Source organism: Panthera leo, chromosome B1 (assembly GCF_018350215.1).
Source record: "Panthera leo isolate Ple1 chromosome B1, P.leo_Ple1_pat1.1, whole genome shotgun sequence".
NCBI classification, from domain to species: domain Eukaryota; kingdom Metazoa; phylum Chordata; class Mammalia; order Carnivora; family Felidae; genus Panthera; species Panthera leo.
Window position 1 is genome coordinate 74500080 of NC_056682.1, and position 17959 is coordinate 74518038.

A 17959-nucleotide genomic window follows, 5' to 3' on the forward strand; every position below is an offset into this window, starting at 1 on the left:
AGTATCTTCTCTTTGCCATTATGGGAAAAAAAGGAAAAATTCTACATTTTCAACTATGTTGCATAAACATTAAAAAAAAAACTACAGAATCAGTTTCTTCAGATTTCATTTTGGAAACACAAAGAATACTTATCTATTTCACTTTTTCTAGGAAATGCTATCATTCTTTTATTTTCTTATCATCTTGGTAATTTTTAACATGGTTGGAAATAACTGATGAGTAATGATGAAATAATTCCTAAGATGATGAAATAGCAAAATGTTTTAAGTAGCAAAATATGATCATTAAGATCCCATTCTGTGTCTTTGATTTCCAATGGACCCGTATGGTAGTTGTAAGATAAAAAGTTGTATTCTGTTAAAAAAAAAAAAAAAAGGAATAAGTACATTTTCTCACTGGACTAAAACTCATAAAATATCAATCCTTGCAAAGGGTTAGAAATGTTCAAATAAGAAATTCAAAAATTAGAGGCACCTCAGTGGCTTAACTGAGTTAAGCATCCGATTCTTGATCTCAGCTCAGGTCTTGATCTCAGGGTCAAGTTCAGGCCCCTCACTGGGCTCTGCACTGGGCATGAAGCCTACTTTAAAAAAAAAACAAGAAACTCAGGGCGCCTGGGTGGCTCAGTCAGTTGAGTGTTCAACTTTGGCTCAGGTCATCATCTTGCAGTTCCTGAGTTCGAGTCCCGCGTCAGGCTCTGTGTTGACAGCTCAGAGTCTGGAGCCTGCTTCTGATTCTGTGTCTCCCTCTCTCTCTCTGCCCCTCTCCTGCTCACGCTGTCTCTGTCTCTCAAAGATGAATAAACGTTAAAAAAAAAAACAAACTCAAAAACTCAAACTGGGTCCAATGGATGTGAATACGGAGGATTAACCTCTCAGTTCTATAAAAACAACAACAAAAGGATCTGACATCTAGAAAAGATATCAAAGGTACCTCCTACTAGCTAAGACAGAGCATTAAATGAGCTAATACATAGATAAACCACTTAGAACAGTATTCGGCACATAGTAAACTCCTAATCCGTGTTAACTACTATAATTAACAGGGTCTACTGAATGTAGCATTACTGAGAACACTGAGAACACTGTTGCAGCACTTCTGCAGATCCTATACCCTGGCTACCTCCTTCCACACTGTGGGGGTTTTTCTCTAGATCACAGACCCTCTAAATATTCTACTTACAAGGGACAGCCAAAAGGCCACTGAGAAACATAGACAGGCCTGGTAGCTCCTTCCTGTGCACATGCATAGGTGAGCTCCACCCAGAGGTGCCCCCTCCTGGCCTCACTGTCTGTACATGGCCTTGGCTACTAAACAAAACAAATACGTGTGTGTCCGTATGTATAAAATACAAATAAATTCTATATATAAAATACAATTTTAAGCTCTACCTCTTATTTGTTTTGTGATCTTATAAAAATTACCTAACTTCTCTTGGCTTCAGTTTCCTCATCTATAAAATGGGGATAACATTTCTTGCAGTCTTGCTACATAAATTATATGATATAATGGCTATAAAGCACCTGGATCATTACAGTGAAATTGTGGACACCCAATAATTGCAGCTGTTATGATTAATCAGCTTCCCAAATATTCGATTAGCTCTTTTTGTCTATCTAATGACTCAGAATTGAATCTCAGTATTCTTTGCTATTATGATATATATTGCCATGTCTAGCCAAACTTTCTTTTCCAAGACTGTAGATATTATCAAATGCCTTAATGCTCTAAATTATCTAACTCTTCAAGTTAGATGTCTGTAGGAAAGGGATTTTGCACCTTTTGGCTCCAGGTGAGGAAAAAAAAAAAGACATCAAAGAAAACACTTCATATATCTTAAGAAATTCTTAGGAATTCTCTGCTGAATGCTTATAGGGATATATACAGAAAAATGATTTCATAATTATTCTAAAATTCTTAATCTCTAAAATTCACAATTCCTATTAATGAGTCAGTAAAAGTATATTATGAATCCAGTCAAGCACGTTACTATTTGTTCAAGAGACTTGGACAACTGGTAAGAGATTTTCAATAGGTACCTGAATTTACTTTTTATCCATGCCCACATACACAGAGCTATGATTCTTTCTAGATTCAAGCAGGTTGAGTATTTTCCTTTTCCCTTCCTCTAACCAAGTTCCCTTCCCCTGAAACCTCCAGCTGACATCTCCGGTCACTTGGGCCTTATTAAAAATCATATAAAATATCTTGAAAGAACACCTCAAGATTCCAGTTTTATTAAGAGTTAAGCAAATCAGAAACATAACAAATTATATCTTGGAATACTATTGCCGTTCTCCTCCTCCACACTCTCCAATAGTTATTTAAAATAATCTTACATGGAGTTCTAGGGACTTCAAACTCAGGTCAGCAAATGCATCTCCAAGTTGCCTTTGGGTATGCACCATCTGGAAAAGCTGGGTCGACAGTGTCTGAGCCAGTCTTAAAATGTTTTCATATTTTTTCTTGTTATCTCTTAATATATCAATCTGAGCTTCAAGTTCAAGGTCCACAGTTCTTGATCCACGGCCTAGCTTCTCAGAGATAATTTGTCGAGTACACTAAAAGTGGAAAGATGCACTTTGTTTAGGAAGAAAAAAAAAAAGAACAAAAGAGAAAAGAGTAATATAGGATCCAAAGTACTAATGCTAGAGCATTTGGCATATAGCATTTTTGGCTTCAAACAAGCTACTCTTAAAAAAACTGAAAACTATCAGTCCACTTAGAAGTTCACTCAGACTCAAATAAACTTACCAGTAATATCTACTATTACTAATCAGAGCAAGTTTTTTTTTTTTAATGTTTTTTAAATTTATTTTTGAGAGACAGAGCACGAGCAGGGAAGGGGAGAGAAAGAGAGGGAGACACAGAAGCCGAAGCAGGCTCCAGGCTCCGAGCTGTCAGCACAGAGCCCGACACGGAGCCCAAACCCACAAACTGTGAGATCATTATGACCCGAGCCGAAGTCGGACGCTTAACCAACTGAGCCATCCAGGCGTCCCACTAATCAGAAGAAGTTTTAAGACTTAGAGAGCTAATTTATATACTGCTAGATAAGCTCTCTCACATAATCCTATTTCGGGCTTAGTGTACTTGGGTAGATTATTTACAACAACTGAGATCCTTGGCAGTGACTTAAGAATATTACTGGGTTGTTAATAGAGGAATAATAAACATACCAAAATTCTACTCTCCTGTTTGTTTCAAATGCTTTTCTTCCTTCAATCTTCCTCTTAAACTAGCTGTGTGTATGTGTGTGAATAGGAGGAATGAAGGGAAGACAGGAAGGAGAAAGAATAAAGAGGTGGAGGTGGGAAAGAATGAGGAGAGAGAAAGGGGTAGAAAGAGAGAGAAACAGGGGTTGGGGAAGGGAAGGAGGAAGAGAAAGAGGTAGAGATTAGACATTCCTGGATTCTTTTACTTTATTCAGAAAGAATAGTATTAAATTATGATATTATTGTGTCCTAACCCAGAAATAATAATACAGGAAATTTTTGTTAGCAATAAAAAAATTATAAACAACTTCACTACTCAATAATATAAGAGTAACCGTATAGGGCACTAATAAGCTTTTCATCATTTAAAGTTAACAAAAATATTCTAAAAAAGTAATAAATAAATATTGTCATTTTTAAACTTTACAAATTTGCTCTTTTATCATGTCTTTCAAAGTTTTGGTTATAGAACTAATATCTACTCCAAAAATTAACATAATGAATGAAATAAAAGTTGAATTTTCTCTTCCTTGAATCCCCCTAAATAACAGAAAACTGCTATTTACATAGTCTAAACTCTTCTGTAAACTTCTATACTCACATATGTGATATCTGTCAAGTAAACATGAGACCAGGCTACGCTATACATAATATCCTCAATATTTTTCCTATGAACAAGTATCTTGAGACTTTTCCTTGTCAATACATATAAATCTATATTTATCCTACTAATGTCAGTATATTATGTACTACTCATACTTTTCTATTTAAAATTGAAATGAATTCCCTGACATATTCTCTGTTCTCATCAACTGAGGATCTTTTTTTTTTTTTTAAGTTTATTCATTTATTTTGAGAGAGAGAGTACAAGCAGAGGAGGGGCAGAGAGAGAGAGAGAGAGAGAGAAAGAGAGAGAGAGAGAGGGAGAGAGAGGATCCAAAGCAGGCTCTGCTGTCAGTGCAGAGGCCAATGTGAGACTTGATCTCACAAACCATGAAATCATGACCCAGGCCAAAATCAAGAGTTGGATGCTTAACCAATGGAGCCACCCTCACACCCCAATTAAGGATCTTTGTGAATAAACCTTTAAAAATAAAGGAGTTCTTTTTTTTTTTTTTTAAGGTAGAGAAATTAACTATACGGAAAGTGATAGGAAAGGTGAGAGGTCGAACCCACAGAAGAGAGATAAAACTATTTCTAAGGAAAACATACAAACACACACTCAGGAGATTAAAATCATATCCAGAGAAAAGCTTAACTGCAGACTTGTCATTTTTATGAGGGAAACATCAGCAAGAAATACTACCTGAAATGGTAACGAGATAAAGGAGATATACCATTGCATTCACCCACACAAAACAGATTTATTTCCCTGTGCAATATCATCACACACATTTACTCCATTTGAAAGCCAAAGCATGTGGTGCCTTCCACAGCAATCCAGATAAAACAGTCTGTTCAAAGTCAAGAAGCCAGAATTCATTGAAGAAGCTTGGTAGACTGGACAAAATGAAAGAAATGTCTACTGTTGTCTGAGTGGCCATTTTTCCTCAGAAATAACAGCTATACGCAGACAGCAGGGTCAAAGGTTTAATGAGGGAATGTTTTTTGTTTCCAGGAAGCCAGGGCAGTAAGAAGCATAAGGTGACAGTGATTATGAAGCATGTTAAATCTTGACACTGGAAACAAGTGTTGAAATGGAACTTTCCAACCTTGTATTCTAATATGGATAACGTACAACCTTAAGGACAATCTAAGTAACCTGGAAGTGAGAGTACTTCAGATAGCCTACATTCCTGAAAATGCAGATGAATTACAATGAGCTGGCAGTCCCATTCAGTTTTCCATACTTATAAATTAAGAATCCATTAAGATAATGAGACAAAAGGAGCAAGATTAAAGGGACAGAAAGAAGCAAAAGTAAATTACTGCTCTATGTAGATCTCCTACTTGGGGGAGGGTGAATATAATAAAGTGATAAACAGTATACAAAATACTGTGAATCATTGTCATACAGGTCATGAATTTACAAGATAGTCACTGTGTACTCTGAGTATTTAAATAGCACCAAGAGCTTTTTCTGTAAAACCAAAAAGTGAATAAAAACACTTAAATACTATCAAAAGAATAATTTCATGGTATAAGCTGACAGACACTAAAAGAGTTATTAATGGTGAAGGATAGGGAAGTAGGGACCATAAAAGAAAATACTAGAAATTGAACAGAGGAAATAGGTTAACCAGTAAATGAGTAAGGCAATATGACAAGAAAAACAGGAATGAAAGTTTAAAAGATACTGGCTTAAAGGCAACAAAGATTAATTTGAGGTGTGAATACTGATGGCAAATTCTTAAACATTTAAAAAAAGTATTTATTAATGTTTGTGAAACATGCCAAACAGCTCTGAATGCTGGAACCGAGATTATTCTTAAATAAATAAAAATAATAATAAAATGGACTTCTAAAAGTACTCTATTCTTTTCTTTTTTAAGATTTTTTAATTTTTAAGTAAAAAATCTCTACACCCAACATAGGGCTCAAACTTACAACCCTGAGATTAAGAACTGCATGCTGGCTCATCCACTGACTGAGCCAGGCAGGTGCCCCTAGTCTATTCTTTAAAAAAAAATTTTTTTTACCTTTATTTTATCTTGGGGGGCATCTGGCTCTTTTGGTAGAATGTGCAACTCTTGATCTCAGGGCTGTGAGTTTGAGCCCCACATTAGGTGTAGAGATTAGTTAAAAATAAAATCTTTAAAAAAATAATAGTAAGTTAAAATTTATTTTTTAATTCTTTTTTTTTTTTAAGTTTATTTCTTTATTTGGCAGGGGGAGGGGCAGAGAGAGACTCCCAAGCAGGCTCCACGCTGTCAGCCCGATGTAGGGCTTGATCCCATAAACTGTGAGATCATGACCTGCGCCAAAATCAAGAGTCAGACTTTTAACCAACGGAGTCACCCAGGCACCCCTAAAGTAAGATTTATTTTATTTCAATTCTAATACAGTTAACATATGGTGTTACGTTAGTTTCAGGTGTACAATACAGTGATTCGACACTTCCATATTACTCAGTGCTCATCAAGATAAGTGTACTCTTAATCGCCTTCACCTATTTCACCCATCCCCAGAAATATGGAATGCTTCACAAATTTGTGTGTCATCCTTGCACGGGGGCCATGCTAATCTTCTCCGCATCGTTCCAATTTTTTAGTATGTGTGCTGCTGAAGCAAGCACTAAAAATACTCTATTCTCTACTAGGAAAATACAAAAACAAAAGGGATAAACCAGAGTTCACTATTCACTACTATTCCTGCAGATGAGAATAAGTAAGAACATAAATAAACTTTGGATTCAAATTTTATGAATAAAATCAGGTAGATTAAAATAATACTTAAGAATACTTATATTCAGGGCCTAAACTTACATTTGTTCCCATTATAGATTTGGTTTAAACCACCAGCCTGGTCTTAGAGCCCAAATTAACAACCAATAAAGGAAGTGCTAAATATTCTTGTTGACGGAAAGCCTTTTGGTGATTAATGTATCACAAATAGCTCAAGCCCCAAATCCACTTAGTACCTTCAAATCTTAACAGGGCCAAGACAGTAGAATTTAAAGAAGAGTTAAGTGGATGAAAGCTCTAGCTGCTCAACTTAGAGCACTGGCCATAACACTCTATTTGTGAACTGTTTGTGGCTGTAGTGGTTTGCAAATCAGGAATAGTCTGTATTTTTATACAGAGCACACGTCTCTTATGCGTCTTCTCAAGAGTAACACAGAAGTGAATTTATTCTTTCAGTTAATACTTTTAAAATATGGTCTGAAATCTTTCACAGAGGCACCTGGGTGGCTCAGTTGGTTGAGCGTCCAACTTTTGATTTCAGCTCAGGTCATGATGCCCGGGTCGTGGGATCGAGCCCCGTGTCAGGCTCTGTGCTGAGCATGGAGCCTGCTTGGGACTCTCTCTCCCCCTTTGCCCCTCTCTGCTCATGCTCTCTTTCTCTAAAAATAAAAAAATACAAAACTAAAATCTTCTTTGTCATTAAGTAGATTCTGCCTCCTTAAAATTGTTTGACTTTATCCCCTCTTCTCCGTTCCAGTCTTCACAGCCATAGTCCATGTCTTAATTACTCTCTCACATTACTGTAACAGCTTCTTTTTTAAAATTAAAGTTTATTTAGGGGTGCCTGGGTGGCTCAGTCGGTTAAGCGTCTGCCTTTGGCTCAGGTCATGAGCTCATAGTTCGTGAGTTCGAGCCCTGCATTGGGCTCTGTGATGTCAGTGCTGAGCCCACTTTGGATCCTCAGTCTCCCTCTCTCTCTCTGCCCCTCCCCTGGCTCACATTCTCTCTCAAAAATCAACAAACACTAAAAAAAAAATTAAAGTTTATCTGTTTTGAGGGGGGAAGGGCAGAGAGAGAGAGAGAGAGAGAGAGAGAGAGAGAGAGTACCAAGCAGGCTTTGCTCTGTCAGCGCAAAGCCTGACGTGGGGCTCGAACTCACAAACTGTGAGATCATGACCAGAGCTGACACCAAGAGCGGACACATAACTGACTGAGCCACCCAGGCGCCCCTACTCTAATAGCTTCTTGACAAAATCTCTTACACTGCATATTCTACTCTGCTTGATGTGTAATATGGTTCACTCTTGCTTAAAATTGCTCAGTTGATCCCCACTGTCTTTAGAATGGCATGAATCAGACCCATCTGCCTTCCCAAGTTTATCTCCTACTGCTCTTCTCTCCCACTCAAAGATCCAGTGATACCAGTTATCCAGAGATTTCCCAGACCATGCTTTCTCACATGTCTACAACTTTGTTCATGAGGCTATATTTGCCTGCTGCTTGGAATTCCTCTTTTTGCTCCCTTTCATTTAACTTATTCATCTTTCATACCAGACTGGGTTTCATTTATTTATTAAACTTATTTATTCAGCCATTCCTTTGTTCATTTATTCATGAAATTTGCCTCTAAATAGGAACATTCTATATTCACACATTTTGAAACCTAAAGAATACAGGCCTTAGCAGTGCCTGGCTGGCTCAGTTGGTAGAGAATGGAACTCTTCATCTTGGTATCATGAGCTCAAGCCCCACGTTGGCTGTAGAGATTACTTAAAAAAATTAAATTAAAACACTACAAGCTTAAAAAAAAATACAGGTCCTATTTCTGAACAAAGTTCTAGTAGTTACAAATTACGAAATTTAAGATTTTTGTTCATTTGAGCCTTCCTCTCTTGCGTCCTTTAGTTCACGTTTCCCTTGCTCTTTATCTTGTTTTCCTATATGTTTATTATCTGTCCCCCTTGTTTTGTCTTTTACTTCTACACTAATCTGAGTTGAATCATTAAGACTCCATATTTACCTCTTATATTGACATACCACATTCAGCCTTTTTATAAAAGTTTATGTTAATGAAACTGACCAGCCTTTAAAATGTTGCACACATAGCATAATACTAAATGAAGGAGTTTTTAACTGAAAACTGAAAACACTGAAAAGTTTTTCAGTTTTAACTGCATTTTTTTTCATCAAAGCTTAATCAGGAGGGGTACCTGGGTGACTCAGTTAGTTAAGCACCTGACTTTTGGTTTTGGCTCAGGTCATGATCTCACGGTTTGTGGGTTTGACTCCTAGGTTGGGCTCTGTACTGACAGTGCAGAGTCTGGTTGGGATTCTCTCTCTGCCTCTCTTTCTGCCTCTCCCCTGCTCCAGTACATGCATGCTCTCTCTTTCTCAAAATACATAAAAAACATTTAAAAAAAAAAAAAGCTTAATTGGGATATTGTAGTGTCAATCAGAAGAGAGGGGTGCCTGGTTGGCTTAGTCAGTAGAGCATGAGACTCTTGATCTTGGGGTCCTGAGTTCAAGCCCCATGTCAGGCCTACAGCTTACTTTTTTAAAAAATTGGAAAAAAAAAAAAAATTGGGGAACCTGAGTGGCTTAGTCAGTAAAGCGTCCGACTTCGGCTCAGGTCATGATCTCATGGTCTGTTGAGTTTGAGCCCCGCACTGTTCTCTGTGCTGACAGCTCAGAGCCTGGAGCCTGTTTCGGGTTCTGTGTCTCCCTCTCTGCTCTTCCCCCACTTGTGCTCTCTCTCTCTCAAAAATAAATAGAAGAGAAAAAGAAAGTTCTAACTTATACAATTATTCTTTTCATTTAAAAATTTTTGTAAGTGTATTTAAACTTAAATAAACTGTCAGCGCAAAGCCCAATACAGAGTTCAATCTCTTGAACCGTGGGATCGTGACCTGAGCAGAAATCAAGAGTGGGACGTTCAACCAACTGAGCCACCCAGGTGCCCCGAAGTCATGTGAGTTTAATGGAATTTATAGCCCAGTGTGTCTGGGCTGGCATATGCCTCTCAACTAAAAGAACCTCAAAGTGTAATGACCACATTGGGTCTCTTTGACTCTGTTCTTGTGGCTTTTTTACCTTTTCATTCCAAATTGTGAGCTATACTGGGCATGCATTGTCATTTCAATAATCCTTCAAGGATAAGATTTTGATTTGGTTGATTTAGGACTGTGCTTGCCATCCATTTTACTTTTGAGTAACTTGATTCTAGCCATGACTTTGATCTTCTCTTTCTTGGACTTCAGTTCCTGCATGATTTCTGCCTTTAATTTCTGTCTATTTCTGTTCTCTAACAAACACTAAATAATTTTTAGAAAGATTCATGAGCATGTTTCAGGGTACTTTTATCATCTTAAGAGAACCTGTACTTTTGTAGATGATTTCAGATCATATTTTAAAAGTATTAACCACGAAGGGCACCTGGGTGGTGCAGTCGGTTGAGTGTCCAGCTTCGGTTCAGGTCATGGTCTCGCAGTTCGTGAGTTTGAGCCCGGCTTCAGGCTCTGTGCTAATAGCGCAGAGCCTGGCACCTGCTTGGGATTCTGTCTCCCTCTTTCTCTGCCCCTCTCCCTTGTATGCATGCTCTCTCTCTTCCTCAAAAATAAACAAAACATTTTTAAAAATGTAAAAAAAAGTATTAACTGAAAGAATAAACTCACTTCTGTGTTACTCTTGAGAAGACACATAAGAGACATGTGCTCTGTATAAAAATATAACAGACAATCCTTGATTTGCAAACCACTACACCCACAAACAATTCACAAACATAGGGTTTTATGGCCAGTGCTCTAACTTGAACAGCTAGGGCTTTCATTCACTTAACTGTTCTTTAAATTCTACTGTCTTGTCCCTGTTAATATTCAAAGGTACTAAAGTGGATTTGGGGTTTGAGCTCTTTGTAATACATCAAAAATTCTATAGATTAAATAATCTGCTTATTGTTTCACAGAGGTCATAAGAAAAAGAGTCACGAATTACTCTGAAGCAATGCAACTAACAACATCAATAAACTTTTGAAGTCCAACTCACTTGCAAACTGATGCTACATGTACAGTTAATGCTCAGTCATTATAATAAGATCAGTGAATTCCAACTCTGGATAATGAATGTATCTCTTTTGCAATTCAGTTCCATAAAGTATCAAAAAGAGGAGGTAGGGACAGACATATCTACAGCAGTTCTACAGCTAAATGTGTTCTAAGGCAATATATTTCTTCTTCAATTATGTATCAATTAATAAGCATTTTGGTAACTTTACTCTTTTGCTACTATTTAAACTACAACTATGCAAACAAAGATTAATAAAACAAAATGCTTCATCTTCTAACTGTATTTTTATGTTTAGATGGCATCATTCTCTCCTATATATTCATACATTTGCAAAACACTAATTTGAATAACATACAAATGAAAATTCTTAGAGCCAGTTAGGGTGGAAACATTAACAAACAAACAAACAAACAAACAAACAAACAAACCTTGTAGGTGTTCAGACTCCATTTTCTAACAAGCTCTAACTTTTCCATTGCAGGATTTTTTATTTCATCTGCTAGAATAACTGGTCCACCTTTGGTCTGTGTTCTCTGGCCACCTGCATGATCATAACAAAAGACAAAACACAAACCAGATAAAGACAAGTAAGTAAAAAACCAAACCACTGATGCTTATTCAAGTTAAACTAGTATGCATTTAAAAATAAAAAGGTTTTGACAAAGTGAAGAACTCAAATTTCCTGGAATCATTGAGAATAATTTCCAAACACTTAAAAAACATTTCTGTCCGTTAAATGCAAATGTTATGTGGCTTGCCTGTCTTAAAAAAAAAAAAAAAAAAAAAAAAAATGTTGTAACCAAACTTCTTTTCTAAGTAAGCTCTTTACTTCTAGAAAACAAAATTTTGACAATTACTCTTATAGCCTCATGACCCTAAAAAAACTGTGCCAGTAAAAATCTGGAAGGCTATGAACTCTTCACAGTGATCTCCTTTCATCATACTATGAAGAACAGAGCAACAACAGAATGTTACTATAATTTTGGAGGATTTAAAAATATAATCCAAATTTCAAATAGTCATTAAAAATATCTTACCACCAGTATGAAAGGCTAGGCTAAAACAAGGTCTACATTGTACCTCCTTTTTTTCTCAAGAGACCACCCACCCTCCTGCAAAAAGCCATAATTAATACAGTATAAAGCCCTGACAATGTATTGCTACAACAGCTAAGAAATTATGACATAAAAGCAACTCTGCACCTAAATAGTTCCTATAATAAAATGTTTTTCATAGAAAAAAAAAGTTAAATGCTTAAGATACTAATGACTTAGAATAAAAATTTTCATAATTTAAAGAGAACAATGAAATAAGGAAAAGAGAAAAAGTTCTTAAAAATGGTTTTAAACTCAGAGTCAGCAAAAATTTCTTTTCTGACTTACTCTTATAGTCAGACCAGCCTTTGCCACAACTTTACCACAACCTCAGATCAAGAACAGTATGCAAAATCAAATACATGCAAGATGTACAAAATCCTCATGGAAATAAAATACAGAATGTTAAAGTTTCATATGTTAAAAGAAATATGTACTTCAACTTTTTCCTGTTTGTACAATTGAGCATATTAAAGTATAGAACAAATTCAATGCAAAGAAATGCATTTTTCCCAAGTGTTTTTCACTGGCCATAACTGGTAAATTACATATTCTTTTGTTGCAATCTGCAAGCTATTTGTAAGCTGTGGTTGAAAATAGGAAGACACAACATTTTCCACTTGACCCATTCCAAATAATGAACAACCCAATTGTTGAAGGCTCCTTTTTTGTTGAACTGAAAACAGAGTAGAGCTGCAAAGCGGAGAGGATCAAATAAGTGAATCTACATTTTATAGAGCAAAGAAAACATGATTTAAAATGAATCAAATCTTAGCATGTTTTTAAATCAAAGGGAATTAAATTTCAGGTTTAAGATAGTTAATAACTTTGAAAAGCCAGAAAGATAGGGATGGCTAGAAAAGATTATTTACATTATTGTTAAAAAAAGAAAAAAAAAAAAAAAAAGAAGCAGCCACCACAAAAGCCAGAATTACACACACCTAAGAATATAAAGCAAGGGATTATGAAACTGAGTGAATTAGTTTAGTTTCAGAAGGAGCAAGAAGGGCTTTATCCAATCAGTGAGTGCAGAGAATACCTGCAGGAACAACTAAATCACTTCCTTGTTGAGCCAGGCGACTAGCTGCCACCCTGCTAGGAGACATAACAGATGGCAATGGTGGTGCCGGGGAACCTGAAAAGGGTAGACATTTAACTGTGAAAACTCTTTTCCTCCTCCACATGTTGTACACTTTGAATATAGGTTTAATGACATTTCCATTAAAATACTCAAAAACGAGGATTAAAAATTGGAATTAATATAGTTTGCTTTCTTGCAAGAATGGACTAACAATAAATGGGTGCTACCAGGCTGAGTTCTTGTAGAAACTTTTCATGCCAACTGTTGAAACCAAACAATACACAGAGCTATAGGAAGAAACTTGGCAAGACCTCGCAAAATCAGGACTTTACCTGGGTTCTGCTATTTCCAAATCACTTAACAGAATGTGGTTAAAGTTCCATAGTTGAACGATTTAAAGCTTAAGGAAATATTTTGTACATCGTTACTCCTACATTCGAAGGAAAGCTCTTCAAGTAAAAATCCAAAGGTATGTAAAAATGTATCAAAATTATAACTAAAATTCACAAAAATGTGAATGAATCACAGCCTTCACAGGAATTATAGCCTAAAATTTTACATCATAAATCCAATAGCACATAGTGTAGATCACTGCTATTCATACTATGGATGCAAGGGAACTATATCAATTATTTCACCTGAAAGGTCATTGAAAATGCAAAAACTCAGGTCCCGCCCTAGACCTACTGAACTAGAATCTGCATTTTCATAAGATCCTTACGTGATTTGTATGCATTCTGATGCTTGAGAAGTGCTGATATAAAGTGCTATTCTAGCTAATCATAAGAATGGAGCTTTTAAAGCATAGCTGTGACACTCCACCGCATCTACTGGTCATCAGTGGGCATCTGCAAGGTTTTTGTTTTTTGGGTTTTTTTTTTGACAGTATTAATTTTTTCATTTAATTGTTTTTATTTATTAAACAAATAAAATTTAAATATATATTTAAGGTGCACAATGTGACGTTTTGATATATGTATACGCTGTGAAACGATTACCACACAAACCAATACACTTATCACCTCTTTTGCTTTCTCTTGTGTGGTGAGAACATTTGAGATCTATTCTATTAGCAAATTTCAAGTTTCTAGTACAGTATTATTAACTATAGTCACCATGTTGTGCATTAGGCATCTATAGTTTTTTAAAAGCCACTCAGATTATTCTCTAACTCAACCAAGTTTGAGAACTGAAGGGAAAAAAAAAATAGTATTTTAATCAAACACAACTGAATTTTAAATTCTTAACTCTGTGTTTGAAATTCTGGCTCTATTTACCACATAGTATCAGGAATATGTTAGCAAATTAGTTAATGTCTCTGAGCCTTAGTTATCTACAAAGTGAGAAAACGGACTATCCAACATTGTTGATAATGTCCAGTATTAAACCAAGGAAAACTTATAACTTCAACTGCTTTCTTTATTTTAAAGTCTGAAGGTCGTACATCTTTAAGGGAATGATAATTGCAAGCTGAAAAATTATTAATGTCCTTCAGTATTCAGTTGAAAGTATCTTAACATCCATAAGCATCTTTTATCTCAGCTATACTCTCTTCCAGTTCTCTAGAAATGAATCAAATTTATAATTAAAATTTTCTAATAGGACAGAAATCAAGATCAAATTTCTTTACTTAGAGTTAGTAATAACTGGTTATATTCCAGATATACTAAGATCTGATGGAGAAACAGTCACCACTTTTAATAATAAGAAAACCTTAAAATGAACTAGATCTAACATTAAAATCCAAACAATAGATCGAAATAGACTAGCATTACCCTTCAAAGTGAGAGATATTTATCTCTTTAAATCTGCCGAACCATAAAATTTAAAACTAGAAGGAATGACAGAAATCAACTAACTCTGACATTAAACCACAGAAGAAAACCCAGAGGGGTTAAAACAGCTTATCAGAGACTCAGATGTTCTGAATTCACACCATAAAAATCTCCATTATTAAATTCAATACAGGAAACACTGATCCATAAGTTACTTGTTGAGTTAGAAGGCATTTAAATAGGTTATCCAATCCAATCACCATTTTAAACAAAGACTATCTCTACTCTCCAAGGCACAAAGGTTTCTATCATAGAAGGAAGCGTTAAATAAAAGACAACTACTGTAGTTCCATTTCTTGATGATCCCTGAACAGAGCTCCGTTGTTCTGGTTATTACTGTTTATTAACCTTGCATAAGAAATAATCCCATGACACAAAAGGAGATGTGTATAATATATGCAACAAATGATACAGAACTTTGCAAACTAAGATAGCAAAAGCTATGGTGCCCTGGTAACTGGGTACTTCAGCCTTCTCATTTTACTTTCAAGGGTAATTATCACTTCTCTGTATCTTCAATATTCCCTATCTTCAAATTATCATTTCTATGTAACTTCAACCCTTTAAACCACTAATTTAGATGAAGTTAGCTACTAAAATCATTCACTATCCAATAAAAAATAATTCTTAAAAAGCAAAAATCTTGCTAATGGACTAAATTTGGGGAATTAGCTCCATTCACGTCAACAACAGAACTCTAGGAATATGAATATATGTATGTAATGATCGATACCCCATTAAAACAAAACTAGGTACCAAGTATACTTCACTCTCATGAGCTTTGATTTATTTATAATTTCCTTGTTATTAATTTTGCAATGTATTTGTTAGGTAGATTTCAATAATTGTTGTTAGGCTAAACTTAAGTATCATTTCTCCTAAATTTGCTCTAGAGATGGAAAAGTAAATGGTTAATACTTTTCTTGGAGCAACTATTCAAGTAATAAAGTCATTGTTATCATTCAAGTAATAAAGTCATTGTTATCATTCAGTCATTTTTCCAGAGAGCTAAAAAAACAGCCCCAACTCCTTTAACGTTTTTTTCATAAGATCTATTTCAGAAGTTTTAATCATGTTACTTTTTCTCATTCCAATTTATCTGTAAATACCTTAAAACAAGTACACTTAGGGGAGCGAGGGTGGCTTGGTAGGGGTTGATTAAGCGTGTGACTTCGGCTCAGGTCCTGATCTCATGGTTTGTGGGTTCGAGCTCCATGTCGGGCTCTGTGCTGACAGCTCAGAGCCTGGGGCTTGTTTCGGATTCTGTGTCCCCCCCCCCTCTCTATCCCTCCTGTGCTCTGTCTCTCTCTCTCAAAAATAAACATTAACAAAACAAAACAAAAACAAAAACAAAAACACAAACAAGGGACTTAAAACAACTACAACTTGAGGTGCCTGGGTGATTCAGTGGGTTAAGTGTCCAACTTAGGCTCAGGTCAGTGATCTCACAGTTCATGGGTTTGAGCCGTGCTGGGCTCTGTGCTGACAGCTCAGAGTCTGTAGCCTGCTTCAGATTCTGTGTCTCCCTCTCTCTCTGCCCCTACCCCACTAACACTGTCTCTCTCTGTCGCTCTCTCTCAAAAAAACAAAAACTACAACTTTTTTTTTTTAAGTTTATTTATTTATTTTGAGAGAGACAGAGCACTGGAGAGAGCAGGGGAGGGGCAGAGAGGTGGGGGAGGGAGAGAGAGAATCCCAAGCAGGCTCCACACTATCAGCACAGAGCCAGATCTTACAAACTGAACCATGAGATCATGACCCGCACTGATATTAAAAGCCAGACACTTAACCGATTGAGCCACCCAGGCGCCCCAAACAACAACTTTCTTTAAAAAAAAAAAACCCAGAAAACAAAAACTACAACTTTCTTGTAAGTGCTTAATTAATCTGCATATGGTAGAATGATTATCTTTTTAATATACACATCAACAATGTAGTTTATTTTAAAAAATGTTTTAATAAAGTCAATTCAAAGAGACATACATTATTGCCATTATCAGGAAACATATTTTTTATTCCAATCTGAAGGACTAGTATGTATCAATAAGAAAGTGAAACTGATCAGCATTTCCATGCTTACACTCAACAGTTTATAATGGTCAATTTCAATCATTGTATAATATTTTTCTACTTAAGGGAAAAGAGATTAACCCAAACGTCAGTTAAATAATTTCATTGGGAATACTTAAAACACCTTAATAGTAAAAGTATTTTGGGGGGTGCCTGAGTGGCTCAGGTCATGATCTCACAGTTCGTGAGTTCAAGCCCGCGTCCGGCTTTACGCTGACAGCGTGGAGCCTGCTTGGGATTCTCCCTCTCTTCTCTCTTTGGCCCTCCCCTTGCTCTCTCTCAAAATAAATAAATGAACATTAAAAAAATTTTTTTGGGGGGGCGCCTGGGTGGCTCAGTCGGTTGAGCGTCCGACTTCGGCTCAGGTCATGATCTCACAGTTTGTGAGTTCGAGCCCCGTGTCGGGCTCTGTGCTGACAGCTCAGAGCCTGGAACCTGTTTCAAATTCTGTGTCTTCCTCTCTCTCTGCCCCTCTCCTGCTCACGCTCTGTCTCTCTCTGTCTCAAATAAATAAATAAATAAATAAAATTATTTTTAAAGTATTTTTTAATTCTCTATTGACATTTATTTAAAAAAAAATTTTTTTTAATGTTTTATTTATTTTTGAGACAGAGAGAGACAGAGCATGAATGGGGGAGGGTCAGAACGAGAGGGAGACACAGAATCTGAAGCAGGCTCCAGGCTCTGAGCTGTCAGCCCAGAGCCCGACGCAGGGCTCGAACTCACGGACCGCGAGATCGTGACCTGAGCTGAAGTCGGCCGCTTAACCGACTGAGCCACCCAGGCGCCCCTCTCTATTGACATTTAAATTTGAAAATTGGTGACTGGTCCAAAACTGGTCACATTACATAAAATAAGCCTTTTATCTTTAAGTACTCATAATTTTAGGCACTCAGTCAAGACTTTCAAAATCAAAGTTATCCCCTAGATAACCTAGATAAGAATGCCAGAATGCTACATAATGACTACTGAGATATGGACACATATGCTCCCTTTCTACGGTTTTATTTCTCTGAATATAAGGATGAAAAAAAATCACTTAGATAGTCCATTCACTTTACAGCCTAGAGTAGAGGTTGTTATTCTGGATTCTTCTAAATGCTTATTTTCAGGACCCATTTAGGAAAGAATATATTTCAAAACAGAAGTTGTTTTTCAATAAAGTACTGGCTATTAGTATAATAAAAATATAGAATACTATTTATCTACAAGAGGGCTAAGGATTACAAAGATGCCGAGAATTTTTTCATTTTATGA

At 36.2% G+C, this 17959-nt stretch overlaps 1 protein-coding gene and 1 non-coding gene across 8 annotated transcripts in view; both read right to left on the reverse strand.

Moving 5' to 3' along the window:
• The window catches only part of ARFIP1 (ADP ribosylation factor interacting protein 1), a 122588-nt gene that overhangs the window by 39267 nt on the left and 65362 nt on the right, over nt 1-17959 (reverse strand). For 5 of the 7 annotated variants that reach the window (XM_042935282.1, XM_042935285.1, XM_042935281.1 and 2 more), the window contains 3 exons: nt 12756-12851; nt 11051-11163; nt 2341-2562 (listed from right to left, as the gene is read on the reverse strand). In XM_042935282.1, coding sequence (XP_042791216.1) covers nt 2341-2562; nt 11051-11163; nt 12756-12851 — 431 coding nt within the window. The remainder of the gene's footprint in view (nt 1-2340; nt 2563-11050; nt 11164-12755; nt 12852-17959) is intronic. The other 2 variants (XM_042935287.1, XM_042935286.1) reach the window with 1 other exon arrangement.
• LOC122218767 lies at nt 6343-6451 on the reverse strand. Its single transcript, XR_006202098.1, has one exon. It is a non-coding gene; the product is annotated as a U6 spliceosomal RNA (small nuclear RNA).